This window comes from Gobius niger, assembly GCF_951799975.1.
Source record: "Gobius niger genome assembly, chromosome: 1".
NCBI lineage: Eukaryota > Metazoa > Chordata > Actinopteri > Gobiiformes > Gobiidae > Gobius > Gobius niger.
Window position 1 is genome coordinate 7797482 of NC_136852.1, and position 14679 is coordinate 7812160.

At 41.3% G+C, this 14679-nt stretch overlaps 3 protein-coding genes across 3 annotated transcripts in view; 2 read left to right on the plus strand and 1 right to left on the minus strand.

The window, feature by feature from the left end:
- Positions 1–317: 317 nt before the first annotated feature.
- On the minus strand, positions 318–3349 carry trappc4 (trafficking protein particle complex subunit 4). Its single transcript, XM_079575160.1, has 5 exons — positions 3164–3349; positions 2521–2695; positions 2345–2448; positions 613–739; positions 318–538 (listed from the first exon to the last, which is right to left on the minus strand). The coding sequence occupies exons 1-5, from the start codon at positions 3336–3338 to the stop codon at positions 460–462; spliced, it is 660 nt and encodes a 219-aa protein (XP_079431286.1). The 5' UTR covers positions 3339–3349; the 3' UTR covers positions 318–459.
- A 205-nt stretch (positions 3350–3554) lies between these two features.
- Positions 3555–5522, plus strand: rps25 (ribosomal protein S25). The gene is made up of 5 exons (XM_079572829.1): positions 3555–3632; positions 4095–4184; positions 4272–4455; positions 5190–5294; positions 5375–5522. The coding sequence occupies exons 1-4, from the start codon at positions 3630–3632 to the stop codon at positions 5288–5290; spliced, it is 378 nt and encodes a 125-aa protein (XP_079428955.1). The 5' UTR covers positions 3555–3629; the 3' UTR covers positions 5291–5294; positions 5375–5522.
- A 1981-nt stretch (positions 5523–7503) lies between these two features.
- sgcg (sarcoglycan, gamma) overlaps positions 7504–14679 on the plus strand; it is a 48877-nt gene continuing 41701 nt past the window's right edge. Inside the window, exons 1-2 of the mRNA XM_079574999.1 lie at positions 7504–7580; positions 7666–7841. The gene's annotated coding sequence lies outside the window, so the exon portion shown is untranslated. The remainder of the gene's footprint in view (positions 7581–7665; positions 7842–14679) is intronic.

Sequence of the window (14679 nt, forward strand, 5' to 3'; positions counted from 1 at the left end):
TCTCAGCTGGTTGAACAAGCTCATTCCTAACAATTTATTCACATTTCTGAACAAATGAGCTCAGCCAGTGTTGAGTTGTGCTGTAGTGCATTGTTCACCACCAGATGGCGCTCACACAAACGCCCCATATCCAAAGCCCTTCTCACTGTGAGGCAAGAGGCCAACTTTGTTTAATTTGTCATGTGTGCAGTAAAATACTTGATTTAAACCCTTTTATGGAAAGGGTTTATAGTAACATGACCAAAGGCACCTCAGAACTGTTATAGCACACACAGATCAGTTTAGTTATATATTTGTGACAGAAGGTCGTCTTATTTAGTATGTTTATTAAACATTTATAAAACATTTGTATTTACAGTGTCTCTGAAGTCTTTCTTTTTCCAAAGCAACAAACAACAAAAAGCAACTCATGAAAACCGCAGATGTACAAGCTAATTTGCTGAGGGCGTTTTTCTTTGGTTAAGAACCTGCTCCAAAGTTTCCGGCCTTTTCTGCAACTTCCAGTGCACTCTTTAGGTTCTGGTCAAACAATTCACACCTGGAAATCACAAAGGATGTTGGTCAGATGTAGGATCTTTCAGAGTGTGTGTTTCTTTATAATGTTGCCGTTACCTAATGGGCATTTCTAGAGAATAGAAGGGGTTCTTGAGCGCGTAATCGGAATAAACTTCATAGATTTTCCTCAACAGAGCATCTATTCCAGACTGACGAGGGTCGGCTAGCACGATGAATTTAATTCCTGAAAGAGAGAAGAGCGATCAGAACAAAATCACAAATGAAGATTGAGTATTTGTCTTGTCCTAAATGAACACACACTAGTATAAAGCAACCTTTTCATCTTTCGTTCACCAGGGCAATTTGAAACGACAATTCACAGTCGGTGAAGATGACAATAGCCATATTTAAAGGAGCTGTCCTTGATTTTTTTATTTTCTGTTATTAGACTAAAATTAGTTTTGTCCTTTAGTATATGGTAAAAGCAGACATTTATCCAATAAACACTGGTTTTACAGCCTTTTAAACAGTCATAAAATGTCAGACTAGTAGGCATATTTTACAGTAAAGTGACAGTTTTCCTCCCTGAAAGTTGTGAAACCTGGTTTAAACTCAGTCCATGTGACAATGTTGATGTTGTAAATGCATTAGGAAAGTTTGAGATCAGTGAGTTTGGACCAGAAAATAGCAATTTGAAATTTGAGTGACCCTGTTTCTTTGTACAATCAGGTATAGCTCCTTTAAAAGGTTTTCAGCGAAATAGACAAGCCCTTAAATTGGTTAAGGGCATAGGCCAATAGTACTTAGAGGGATTACAAAGAGTTTAAAAATGTTAAATTATGCATTATCCTCCCCTTACATGTTCTGCCTAAAGTGTAGAATGACCCCAGACCTGTTCACCACAACTGCCTCTAAAATCCTGCACTGTCACTCAAAAAGTTGTAAATCCGGGTCAGAAGTGCCGTCATGCACGAGCTTAATATAGAAACTGCAGTTACACGTAAGACCTGAAGTGGCAGTAGAGTGTACAAAAATGACCAACTTGCATCTAGTCCCTTTAACCTCTTACCCCCCGCCTTAACTGAGCACATTTTCTCCAGTTCAGCTTCACTTGAGTCTAAAAGTTACAGCATCTAGGCCTCATTTGAAAGCGAAGACCTACAAAATAGATTGTAACTTTTTGGTTGTTTTCGCCGCTTTGTTGTCACAATTTTGAAGCGTTGTCGTGTTTTTATTCATTTTTTGTTGCTTTGTCATGGCTTTTTTTCATTGTTTTTTTGTCACTTTTTTGTCACACTTTTGTTGTATTTTTGTCACTTTTTAAAGTGTTTTAATCGTGTTTTTGTTTGATTTATTTTTCCGTTTTTTGTTGCATTTTCATCGCTTATAGGTGTTGCTTTTTTTTGTCACTCTTTTTTTGCGTGTTTGTCACCTTTTCATCACTTTTATGACGCTTGTGTTAAAGGGGCTAGATGCAAGTTGGACATTTTATACTCACTACTGCCACCTCAGGTCTTACACGTAACTGCAGCTTCTATATTAAGCTCGTGCTTTTTGAGTGACAGTGCAGGATTTTAGAGGCAGTTGTGGTGAACAGGTCTGAGCTCATTCTACACTTTAGGACATGGCTGGAAAATACTTAATTTTAACATTTTTAAACTCCGTATAGTCCCTTTAAAGTTGCTTTTCCAGCATGTATTGCATTGTATTGCGTTTTTATCCTCATTTTTTTTCGCTATTTTGACAAAAAATGACAATAATCTCAATTTGTCCCCCCCAAAAATATGCCACGAGGCCGTCCATCAACCACACATGCTGTATTAGAATCGCTTTAATTCCTGTTACGCACCTGTGAGAGTTTGAAAACAATGCAATTTGAAGACATCTGTTTCCAGCATCTCAATCCCGGAGCTGCCGACCTCTGGAGACAACTGTGACCCGATGGCAAACAACCTAACATGCAGAGATACACGTTACGTTAAACTAAAATGACAACCTGATAGATGGTTTTATCATTTGACTTACGAATGAAACATGGAGGCCAGCATCAGCTTCTCGTTGGAGCTCAGTCGGGCGCGTCCAAATCGAATGGACACTGGATAATTCGATGAATCTTTGAGGTATTCGAGGATGTCCTTTCCATCGGCAGTGTTCTTACCCATCACATCTACTCCGTTTATAGACAGCACAGCATGGCCAACTGGAAACAAACAAATAAACATTCACTTTAGTATGGGTTAATAGAAAAAAACACCATAGTGAGACGAGTTTTACTACAGTGCTAAATTTTGGCCCAAATGCAATTTTTGGACAATTAAAGACTTTCACTGCAGCCTCTTTGCAACATTCTACCATCATGCAAGACATCATTTGATTTTACTGCATAAATTCTGAGTAAAATGTATTCAAACTACATGTAATTTTGTGAACAAGTACCCATGTTAACTCAATAGTAGTTGTCATTCGAGGTATGACATATTTAGCAACAAGCAAGATGCAAAAAATCAGTACCCAAATCAATACAACCTACAAAACCAGGTTAGCCAGCTTATTCTACACTATCAGTCTACCTAATGTTTGTATTTAGTCATTCAGGACAAGCTGTACGGTCAATGAAGTGGAACATTACGCTAGGCTAGGTGAACCAGTGCAGTTAGCTATTCCTTACCTTTAATTCCATCGCGTTGGCCAAACGAAACGAGCACTTTCTCGTCGTGATGTTTCAACACTAAATCTAAAGGAAAACTAAAGGTTTTCTCGACCTCCGCCCTGGGGACGTAGTTGTCATACTGGTATATTAAACCACCAGCCTTGTTCACGACATAAACACTGAAGATCACCATCTTTGCTGGACTGACAGAATGGATCATGTGACCGCCGACCAAAAAAAAAAAAAAAGTAATTTAAAATTTCTTTTAGTGTTTTCATTGCGGTGGCTTTTGGATATTCTATAATAATTCAGGTTTAGAATATTGAATTTTCATGACGTGACAAAAAGGGATTTAATTTTGAGGTGTTTAAAAAAAAGCACTACATTTCCCACAAACCTTTGCCGCACTTCCGCATAAACGGGTTGTCTAACGGGCTGTTGCACGGGCGCACTTCCTTTCGCTCCGACATCTTGACGAGGAAACATGGTGAGGACAGTTAGCAGGCATTATTCCGAGTATTTTTGACAAATATACATTATTGTGAGCAGCGATACACGGTCGGAACGGTTTATAATACCACGAGGCATGTCGGGTCTTGTTAAATACGAATGAAAAGCATCGGGCATATGTTGGTTAGCTACATCTCTAATCGGCTAACTGCTTAGCTCACTGGCCTTCTGTGCCATGCTTTCATGTGCCGGAGAGTTGATACACAATCATGAGCTCTAAATAAAACATGATATCCAGTCTGCACATATATGATTACTCAATTGTTCCCTGTGTGCCTGAGCATGAAGTTAATTTATTCAAGACACTAGTACTAGGCTGACACTGTTCGATGCCGATGTTGCCACTGATGCAGCTGATTGTTAGCATGAAGACATGTTGGATGTGTCCTGTTATACAGAAGTTGAACAACCAAGTAATTTGCTTTAATCTCCTTTTTAGCCTCCTAAGCAAGACAAGAAGAAGGACACTGGGAAGTCCAAGAAGGACAAGGACCCAGTCAACAAGTCTGGAGGCAAAGCCAAGAAGAAGGTACATACACAGCTTCTTAATTTGTCATATTCAATTCTCTCCTAAGCATCCCGTTCATACTCTTGACTCCTTGTTGTGCCTGAGCAGAAGTGGTCCAAGGGAAAAGTGAGGGACAAGCTCAACAACCTGGTCCTCTTCGACAAGGCAACCTACGACAAGTTGTACAAAGAAGTCCCCAACTACAAGCTCATCACCCCTGCTGTAGTGTCTGAGAGGCTGAAGATCCGTGGTTCTCTGGCAAGGAATGCCCTCCAAGAGCTGCTGGCCAAAGGTGACTTTGACTAAATACCTAAAGCTGTGAATGACAAGTTATCATAACCAATAACAGCAGCTTATTGGGAATGATTGTGAATATATTCGCTGCATACGGCAAGCTCTCTCCACAAATGAGTGCTATTGCGGGTGTGCAAGATATAATTGATTAGATTTGGTGTAAAATCAACTTTGAAAACTCCCATGGTCACCATACAGTAGAAACATTAAAAACAAACCACACATTGGTCAATCATGACATCCAATGTTGTACAGACAACGTACAAAACTTTCTTTTCTAATTTTAAAGCACTTTGTCACACTTGACAGTGATTAGTTTTATCAGTTTGTCACAGAGTTGAGACTAATGAGTGAGGGAGGATGGTATGGTCCGTATTTGATCATAGGGCTACAATAGATTAACGATGCTCATTAATAAAATGGCATATCTTAACATAACGTTTCATCTTAACACTTTGCACAGCTCAGACCTAGTTGCTATGCAGTAACTTGTATTTAAATGTGGAAAACTTGCTCTAAAGCAGTGCTATTCTTTTTACTCCTTTCCGGTTTTGAGTTTTATAATTGCTACAAATATGGTCCACAGAACATCTGGCCCACTTATCTTTCCTTGGGCAGAACATTTTTTTAATAACTGTTAGAAACTGATCATTAGTGGGTTGAGCTCTCGCCATTTGGATAATGAGCTCAGTGTCACGCTGGTAGATTTTAAGTACTATGTTTATCTTCCAGGCATGATCAAACTGGTGTCAAAACACAGAGCTCAGCTCATCTACACAAGAAACACCAAGGGAGGAGATGAAGAGGCGGAAAAGGCAGCTGAGAAGGCATAAGCAGGTCGGTAAAGATAAAATGCAAAGAAATGAGCTTATGAATATTACATGTACTGAACTTGTTTTGTTTTTTGTTCTCTCTAGGTTTTCTTGGGATGGGCCATTTGTAATATGTGGTGAATAAAAATGTAAAAAAGTGAACTTCTGCTGTCCCGATTTTGTTTACTGCACTCTAGAATTAATCATTGGTATTGCAAAATGTTAGTTTTCCACAACATGAACTTGATATTCATACATGCGAAGCAGCTTAAGTTCTGTGTATAGATGCATCTACCGATATCAAGGTTTGAAGGACCCAACCAAGCTTCAGGGAACCTTTTTATAACATACGGCTGAATCAAGGCAATGTTTAGCCATATACCAATTCATAGTAATCTAAAATTGATTTATTAAAATTGTCATGATCGATTTAAAGATGGTTTCTTTGTCTAAACCTTTCCAGTTCAGGCTGTGGGCAGTGTTGACGTGGATGAGAGATGGCGTGCTCTTGGCATGAAAACACTGTCCATGATGAATGTTGTCAGATGTGACTGCAGTTTTACCTCGAGCACTTGCTGCATAAAATGAAGTGCGTGATGCTCTGAGCTGACAGATGCACTCTCCTCCAGCTCCCCGGGCTTCACTTCGAGACAACACACGGCCGATCCGACACGCACATGTCCACGGGCTTGTCCACCTTGGAGTATTTGTGTTTATTTCAGCACATCCTTTTTACACTGTTTTGTTTGTAGAGCTCATCCCGCATGTCTCTGGAATCCATTCTAGCCTTGAAGAGCTCCATTAATAATTAAAATCTACCTCGATATTTTATGAATCAGTTTCCACTTTCTACATCTCTGTTCACGTAACTGTAGCAGATTCAGCTCAACTTGTTTCTGCAGGATACAAAGTGCACTGTTAAATTATTCTAAGTTGATTTAAATATGCCACGGTATCCAAGATGAAATCCAAGCATGAAAGAAGTGTTAAAATGACAAAAATGAGACCAAAACGAGGATGAAAATGCATCCAAAAAGTGACTACAACATGAGATCGATCCATTGAGATGAGTTTTGTCGGTCTTAGCTTTCAAATGAGGTGTCACACAGGCTTAAAAGCTTTGACCTTATAGATTTGGGCAAAGCTGAACTGGAGAAAATGCACTCGGTTAAGCCAGTGCTTTCCAAAGTGGGGTTCGGGACCCCTTGGGAGGTCGCAGGGCTTTGGTTGGGGGTCCCCAGATTTGTGAGATTTTTTGTATATTTTTTTTAGATTAAAACAGCATATAATTTAGGAAATTCTTTCAAATATCCAAAATAAACAGTTTAAATACATATTAACTTGATTTAAAAATGTGTTTTTTTTCTACCCTAATGTAGCATAAGAGGAAATAACTTTATGTAATGGGGGTCCTGAGTTGATAACGTGTCAATTTTTTGGGTCCCAGCCAAAAAAAAAAAAGGAAACGCCTGGGTTAAGACAGGGGTGAAAAGGTTTTAATAAACAAATTTGCAATATATAATCAATGGTTTGCTCACTGACATATTACTAATCTGCTCGATACACATCGGTCTAGATTAAAACAAGGGTTGGCAACGTGAGGCCCCGGAGCCAGATTCGGTCCTCAAGGAGAGAAACTCTGGCCCCAATATGATTTTGAGAAACATTATTACACAGATCAGAGACCAAATAGTGAAGTATAAAGTAAAAGCTCAATATTCTTCTTGGCAAAACACACTATTAGAAAAAGATGCTTTGCGTGAGGCCTGGCCCTTTGTGTTTTGGCAATAAAGAAAATCGTCCCTCCACGATCCAAACTTGCCTACCCCATATCTAGACTATGTTATGGAATTGGTCGACTATTTTTATATAGCCATGGGTTATATCAAAACTGTGCCCTTCTACATTCAGTGTTTAACTGTTTCAGTCACACACAAACAATCTTATAAAAAAAGTGAACGTGAGACCAAAGATTTAGCCCCGCCCACAAGACAGGTGTAGAACTAATGAGCCAAAACTGCAGAAACTAGACCGTGCATTTTGAGTGGGGAAAACACACGACAGCTGTTGACCTATGCTCACATTTTGTTTCAGAATGAACTCATTCACCATCAATCAGTGCCGACTGAGGGGGAGCGTGTTTGTGTGGCTGCTGAGGGGCGAGGTAGCAACCGTGGAGCGATCTGAGGAGACAGCTTAACTTTGCGTCGGAGAAACCGTGTCAAAAGCTTTTTGGATCAAAGCGGACCGGGGCGCGCCTTGGGTTTGGACAACGAGAAATTACGCACCGGTTACGCGCGGCAAAGCACACGTCTGTATTCATTAACGCTGCTATTCATACACATATATCGCTTCTTCTCATGGTTAATTTCGCCGCTATCTCTCCCTCACATTAGGACTTCTACGGAAAAGGCAGTCAGTGAGTGGCAGCGCCGTCTCGTGGTGATAACGAGGCCATGTTTTTGGATTTATGGCACGCAGCTGTCGAGCGGCTGACAGACAAACGCGTGAGGAGCTGCTATTCAAGCAAGCTGTCTCCGCTTATTACTCTGGCGTAGAGGAGCAAGCAACGGTGAGTAGCCTTCCCACGTTTTGTTTCCTCATCTAAACTATTGTGCTTTTGTGTCTGCCTTTTTTAAAGTTTCTATCTCCCCCAAGAGCGCGTTTTTATTGGGAACGGTTAAGCTTAATGAAAATGCTTGAAACTTTTACCATAAATGGGCCGAGATTCTGAGAGCAGTTTCTTTTTTGATAAGCGCTTCCCCTTCATGGTTGTGCTTTACAGTTTATTGACATCGATTTTCATGCCATGTCCTGTCCGCTGCTTGTCTGTGTCCACCCAAATTTAGTCCACATTGCCAAGTCCTATTTTTAGTCGTGAGGACATCATAGCGGAGTGGAGACAGTGAGACGGACACTTCTGACCAGACAAACACAGGACAGTGAGTCTTTCCCCCCCAATAGCACTTGAAATTCTCTCAATGCAGTCAAACCTTCTCATCTGGATTACATGTCCTGTTTGGCTCAAGGCACTGGATTTTCAGTTGGACTTTTTTTGACTAAATGTGGGTTAATCCTCACGTCCAGCAGTGCCCTAACACTTTTCAACTGGTCAGACTGACTGAAAGGACATTTATTTACATGATTTATCTCTAAGGGCTGCACAATTTTGATAAAATGTGACAATTTTTGTATTACAATTGTGTTTTAAATTTTAAATTCAACCTTCAGTTCTCTGTGTGCACATTTTAAGCATGTCCAGGAGCATTGACATTGTAGAGAAGCAGGCTGCTTACAAATGTAGCCAAACTAGCGTGCTACATTAAGCGGAGACTCTAAATTACAGGATTAGCAGGTTTTAATCATAATAAGACGCCATGGAAACATTCTCCTGTTTGTTTTTGCACTGCCTTAAAGGAACAGGCCACTCTTTTTCCATACTGAGACATGTTCTTACCTGAGCTGAGACGAGTTGATGTGTACCTGTCTGGTCTGTGTGCCTGTAGAAGAGCGTGGTAGCTTCTAACTTCACCCCGTTTGGAGCTATAGGAATATACTGGGAGAGGCTAAATGCTAACGACATCTTTGGTCTTTTTGGCGTGACTGAGCGCACACAGTTCTTCCATACTGTGATATGTTCTTACCTGAGCTTAGACGAGTTGATGTGTACCTGTCTGCTCTTTCTGTGTGCCCGTGGAAGAGTTTGGTAGCTTCTCACTTCACCCCGTTTGGAGCTATAGGAATATACTGGGAGAGGCCAAATGCTAGCAACAGCTTTGGTTGTTTTGCGTGACTGAGCGCACACACACAGACCAGACACGTATCAACTCGTCTAAGCTCAGGTAAGAACATATCTCAGTATGTAAAAACGGTGGCCTGTTCCTTTTAATAATTACAGTCTTTGCAGTGTGCTTTTTTGCAAACATTTCAAATCAATGTTGATTATTCGCGCAGCCCTGAATGGGATGCCCCACATTGTTATCCCCCTAGTTAAACTGTATTTTGGTTCGATTGCCTTCGCACTATCCCCAGACAGCTCCAAGTTGAACATTCCTGGCACTTGCTCAGCAGCTGTTTATTTGGGTTGCTATGGAAGAGTCAGGCAGTGGCTCAAGGGCGGCCCCGCGCTGGAACAGGAGCTGAGAGATCCACCCTCAAAGCTGCTGCTGCCGCCTGTGTGTTCGCTCCGCTCCTAATGTACTCATTTACTGTAATGGCATTATGTCGAAGCAGATCCATTAGTTTTTCAATCTAAGCTTCATTCTTCCGTGCGGCTGAACGGCCACGAGCGCAGAGAGCCACGTGTTAATGTCAGCGTTAAGGGACGGGAATCGGCTCTAATTTCACACTCACTTGTGTCTTCAATCCCGGTTTGCGCTAATATGAGCAGTTTAGAGTTGGCTTCCTGAATGTGAACCAGAGGAGCCGAAAGTGTGGCGTTCGAGTTGGCCTGAGAGGTTTTGAGATTTGCAAAGAGTATGTTTTTTTTTGCACTGTACACTGGAAAAACTAATGAACTAGATTAGTATAAAAGTCTCAATTTGAGCAGAATCAGAATTTGAGATGTTTTGACAAGGAAAGATATAGTTGGGCTTTTGATCCAGATTATTTTACTTGCTTTGAGATGTTTCTGACTCGTTTCAATACATTTTGTCCTTATTTCAAGTAATTTTCTTTGCCAATGGGGTAAGAACATGGGACTTATCTCATTGGCAGTTTTACTTTCTTATTTCAAGTGAGATTTACCTCAGCACTAGTCGTAAACGTCCTCAAAAGAGCAAAGTAAACTTGGTCAGATCAGGGAAAAAAAGTCTAAATGAGTGAAAACTGCTCAAAACAAGTAACATTTTCTCAATTCAAGACATTTGAGCCAATGCTTGATATTTACTTTTTGCAGTGTAACTACAACATCAGGAGTTAGAGGGGAGGTCAAACTAGTCTTTTCAAGCACAACAACGGTACATTTAATGATGTCTGAAACACCTCTTAAAATCTAGACCCAGGTTTATAAAACTTTGAAGGCGAGACGCTGCAGGTGAGCAGGAGAAAAAAAATTAAACAGATTTCAAACTTTTGCTGAACATCACTGAGATAAATATTAAGGAAAAAGCACCTGAACCGAGCACACTTTCTCCAGTTTGGCTTTTACCCAAATCCGAAAGCTTCTTGGAAAAAGCACCAAAATAGCGATGAAAGTGAGGAAGAAAAGGCAAGAAAAGAGCAAGAAAAACGTGATGGAAAAGTGACAAAAAATGTGATGAAAACCCAATCACGTTGCTGTTTTGCCGTGAGTGGGCGGGCTTTACATTTGTCAAACATTTTATCAATACTAATGAACAACACCCGGTGCTGCTTCAAATCTTTCACAAATATGTCAAACACAACATATTTAATGGCTCTAGTGCTTTGTTGTTTTGAAACTTGGCCGTGATTGGTTGAAACGAGGTGCGCTTGATCCAATCAGCAGCAAATATACCAATATAAAGCCCGTCCTCCTTTAAACCGGCACTTTCCCAGATCGATATTACTGTGATAGTGTTATTTGCACTATATTGCCAGGTTAATAGTTTCCCCTACCACTAAAAACATGTACAATAGGCCAGGGACCAGTTCATTAACCTCTTAACCGAGTGCATTTTCTTCAGTTCGGCTTTACCCAACTATAAAGATCCGTTTAGATTTGAGTCGTGTGGGTCTTAGCTTTCAAATGAGGCGTTGCACTGGCGTATGGATTTGGGTAAAGCTGAACTGGAGAAAATGTGTTCGGTTAAGAGGTTAAAGGTGCATTACGGAACTTTTTATGCGAGAAAAAACTTGCTACTTGTGCTTGATTGGCCTTTTTGTGAATGGGTGGCCAGCATGGCGCCATTGCTTTCAAAGGTTAAGGCTGTTAATGAACACTTTATTGTCCTCTGCATTGGACTGGCTGGAGGATTCACCTATTGTACATGTTTTTAGAGGTAGGGGAAACAAGTTCCCTGAGGAAACGTAAGCAGACTCGGGGAGAACATGCAAACTACACACAGAAAGGCCCCGTCCAGGTGGGAATCAAACCCGGGACCTAGCTGTGAAGCACGAGCTGGTGAGAGGGTCTTAGAGCATCATAGAGGCCACTGTGATGGAAAGTAAAGGCTCCATGTTAACCACCCACACTGCCTCTGGGGCACGGAAAGGTCAAATACGCACAAATGTTAACTTTTTATCCCCCATAAAAAGTTCCATAATGCACTTTTAACATTTGAAATATTGTTGCGTTCGCAGTGTTTCCCCTGCCAATATTTTGACCCCGCCATCAGCGCCCCCCGCCGTCTCAGGATGGTTTTATTATGCAGCGCAAATCACCGATCATTAACCTCTTAACCCCCCCCTGAAACAAACCTAAAAGCTTCTTGAAAAAAAGTGCCAAAATAGCGACTAAAATGAGACGAAAACGAGGATTGTAAATGCAACAAAAGAGCGACAAAAATGTGACAAAAAGCAACAAAAGAGTGAACAGAAAAGTGATGAAAAAGTGATAAAAAAGTGTCAAAAATATGATGAGAAAGTGTCAAAAATATGATGAAAAAGTGACAAAAATATGACGAAAAAGTGATAAAAATATGATGAAAAAGTGTCAAAAATATGACGAAAAAGTGATAAAAATATGATGAAAAAGTGTCAAAAATATGACGAATAAGTGACAAAAATATGACGAAAAAGTGTCAAAAATATGACGAAAAAGTGATAAAAATATGATGAAAAAGTGACAAAAATATGACGAAAAAGTGACTAAAATACGAGGAAAAAGTGATAAAAATATGATGAAAAAGTGACAAAATTATGAGGAAAAAGTGACAAAAATATGACGAAAAAGTGACTAAAATACGAGGAAAAAGTGACAAAAATATGATGAAAAAGTGACAAAAATATAAGGAAAAAGTGACAAAAATATGACGAAAAAGTGACAAAAATGTGACGAAAAAGTGATAAAAATACGATGAAAAAGTGTCAAAAATATGACGAAAAAGTGATAAAAATATTACGAAAAAGTGACAAAAATATGACGAAAAAGTGACAAAAATAATGAAAAAAGTGTCAAAAATGTGACGAAAGTGACGAAAGCCTAACAAAAACCCCTGAAAACAGCAACAGAAAAATGGCAACAAACAATGAAAATGTGTGGGTGAAAATTTTTTATAAAAAGTGACAACAACATGAGGAACATTAGCTTTTGAATCTGGCCTATACTGTAGGCTGTAACCTTATAGATTTGGGTAAAGCTGAGCTGGAGAAAATGCACTTGGTGAAGGCGGGGATTAAGAGGTTAAAGCAGGCATCGTTACTAGAGCTGCTCAGCTAATCCTTATGAAACTCATGTATTCCCTGTTTATCAGATATACTTCGCTCACCAAACAAGTAAACCTAGCGCTGCATGAAAAGTCTGATAATCTCTGCTCTAAACTGCACTGAAGCTTGAAGTTTATGCGAAGGAGAAAATGATAGATGTTAAAGTTCAAGTTAAAGCAGTTAATTTAAGAAGAACATTTTATGCTTGAAGCTACTCAAATATTTTAGAAGCTTTATTCATTGTGACATCAAATTGACATTTTGAGCACTACTGGAGGAGCAGCACGGCCATGTTTCTGCCATAATACATAATTTCTGTGTTACATTCATCATCGAAAATATCAATCTTTCTGCTTGTCCCTGCAAGGGCACTGTAGTCGTCCAAGCTCTAGAATTGAATGTCCTCTGAAATAATTTGTAAGGAGTGCCCCCACCTACTGATGTCATGAGGTGGTGATTTGTGGGTTGTTGTTGTTTTTTTAAATGCAGTTTCGATGGACACAAATCATTTCAGCGCAATACAAGCCAAGAAGGTTATAAAGTATCAAACACAGATACTGAGGTGTCCAGAAGTGTTATGAAAAGCCCCCAATGTGCATAAAACCGGACATTTAAAGGCCGTCTCTGTCTCGTTGTGCAGCGTTTAGTGCGTCATCTCTATTTTGATTCATTTACTATTGGATTTGTTGCTCCAAGTCGGGAGACGGTCATGTTGGCAGAAAATGTAGCCTGGGGAAAATGCAGCCAGTTGTGGATAATAAACGCAATAAAAAAGTGCAAACATGGAGAATAACGCGGCTTTCCCTCAGGCGCAAATCTGCTGCTAAGTTTTTACGTGTCTTTTATGGCAGCTATTGTTGTAAAGAACGTGGCACCTCAAACGGCTGACAGAGGCTGGATGATCTGCTGATTTACAGATGAAGTCAGCGGTTTGGCGATGCTACAGTGCGGGCTTTGTGTTAAAGAGAAGGCTTTTCAGGCCGGCAGCTCCACAAGTCCAGATGTTTTATCACTTATTTAAATATGGTGATATAATACAACAGAGAGTAAGCAAAGAAAAACGATCCAAAATGAGAGCAAACAAACATCCATCCATCCATCCATCCATCCATCCATCCATTTTCTTCCGCTTTATCCGGGGCCGGGTCGCGGAGGCAGCAGTCTCAGCAGAGATGCCAAGATTTGTTCCTGATCCACGCGCCGCACACCTCCTCCAGCTGTTCTGGGGGGACCTCGAGGCGACACCAGGCCAGCCCGGAGACATAGTCCCTCAAGCATGTCCTGGGCCTTCCAATAGGACATGCCTGGAACACCTCCCGAGGGAGGCGACCAGGAGGCATCCGGAACAGATGCCCGAGCCACCTCAGCTGGCTCCTTTCGACGTGAAGGAGCAGCGACTCTACTCCGAACTCCTCCCGGGTAACTGAGCTCCTCACCCGATCTCGAAGGGTGCGCCCAGCCACCCTGCGAAGCAAACTCATTTCGGCCGCTTGTATTCGCGATCTTGCCCTTTCGGTCATTACCCAAATCTCATGACCATAGGTGAGAGTGGGAACGTAGATCGATCGGTAAATCGAGAGCTTTGCCCCCGACTCAGCTCCCTCTTCACCACGACAGACCGATACAGCGACCGCATCACTGCTGACGCCGCACCGATCCGTCTGTCGATCTCACGCTCCATCCGTCCCTCACTCGTGAACAAGACCCCGAGATACTTGAACTCCTCCACTTGAGGTAAGGACTCCCCACCGACCTGGAGAGGGGAAACCACCTTTTTCCGGTGGAGAACCATGGCCTCAGATTTGGAGGTGCTGATCCTCATCCCGGCCGCTACACACTCGGCTGCAAACCGCCCCGGAGCAGCTGAAGGTCCAACAGAACAACATCGTCCCCAAACAGCAGAGATGAGATCCTGAGGCTCCCAAACTGGACACCCTCCTGCCCCCGGCTGCGCCTAGAAATTCTGTCCATAAAGGTAATGAACAGAACCGGTGACAAAGGGCAGCCCTGCGGAGACCAACACGCACCGGGAACAGGTCTGACTTACTGCCGGCAATGCGAACCAAGCTCCTGCTGCGTCATAC

Bases quoted from the DNA above. Each gene is read 5' to 3' on its own strand.
- trappc4 (XM_079575160.1), bottom strand. From the start codon at position 3,338: ATGGTGATCTTCAGTGTTTATGTCGTGAACAAGGCTGGTGGTTTAATA. The intron at 2,449-2,520 runs GTAAGTCAAATG...TCTGCATGTTAG, and splicing joins CTGGCCTCCATGTTTCATTC to GTTGTTTGCCATCGGGTCAC. The intron at 740-2,344 runs GTGCGTAACAGG...TCTCTCTTTCAG, and splicing joins TTGTTTTCAAACTCTCACAG to GAATTAAATTCATCGTGCTA.
- rps25 (XM_079572829.1), top strand. The intron at 4,185-4,271 runs GTACATACACAG...GTGCCTGAGCAG, and splicing joins GAGGCAAAGCCAAGAAGAAG to AAGTGGTCCAAGGGAAAAGT. The intron at 4,456-5,189 runs GTGACTTTGACT...TTTATCTTCCAG, and splicing joins CCAAGAGCTGCTGGCCAAAG to GCATGATCAAACTGGTGTCA.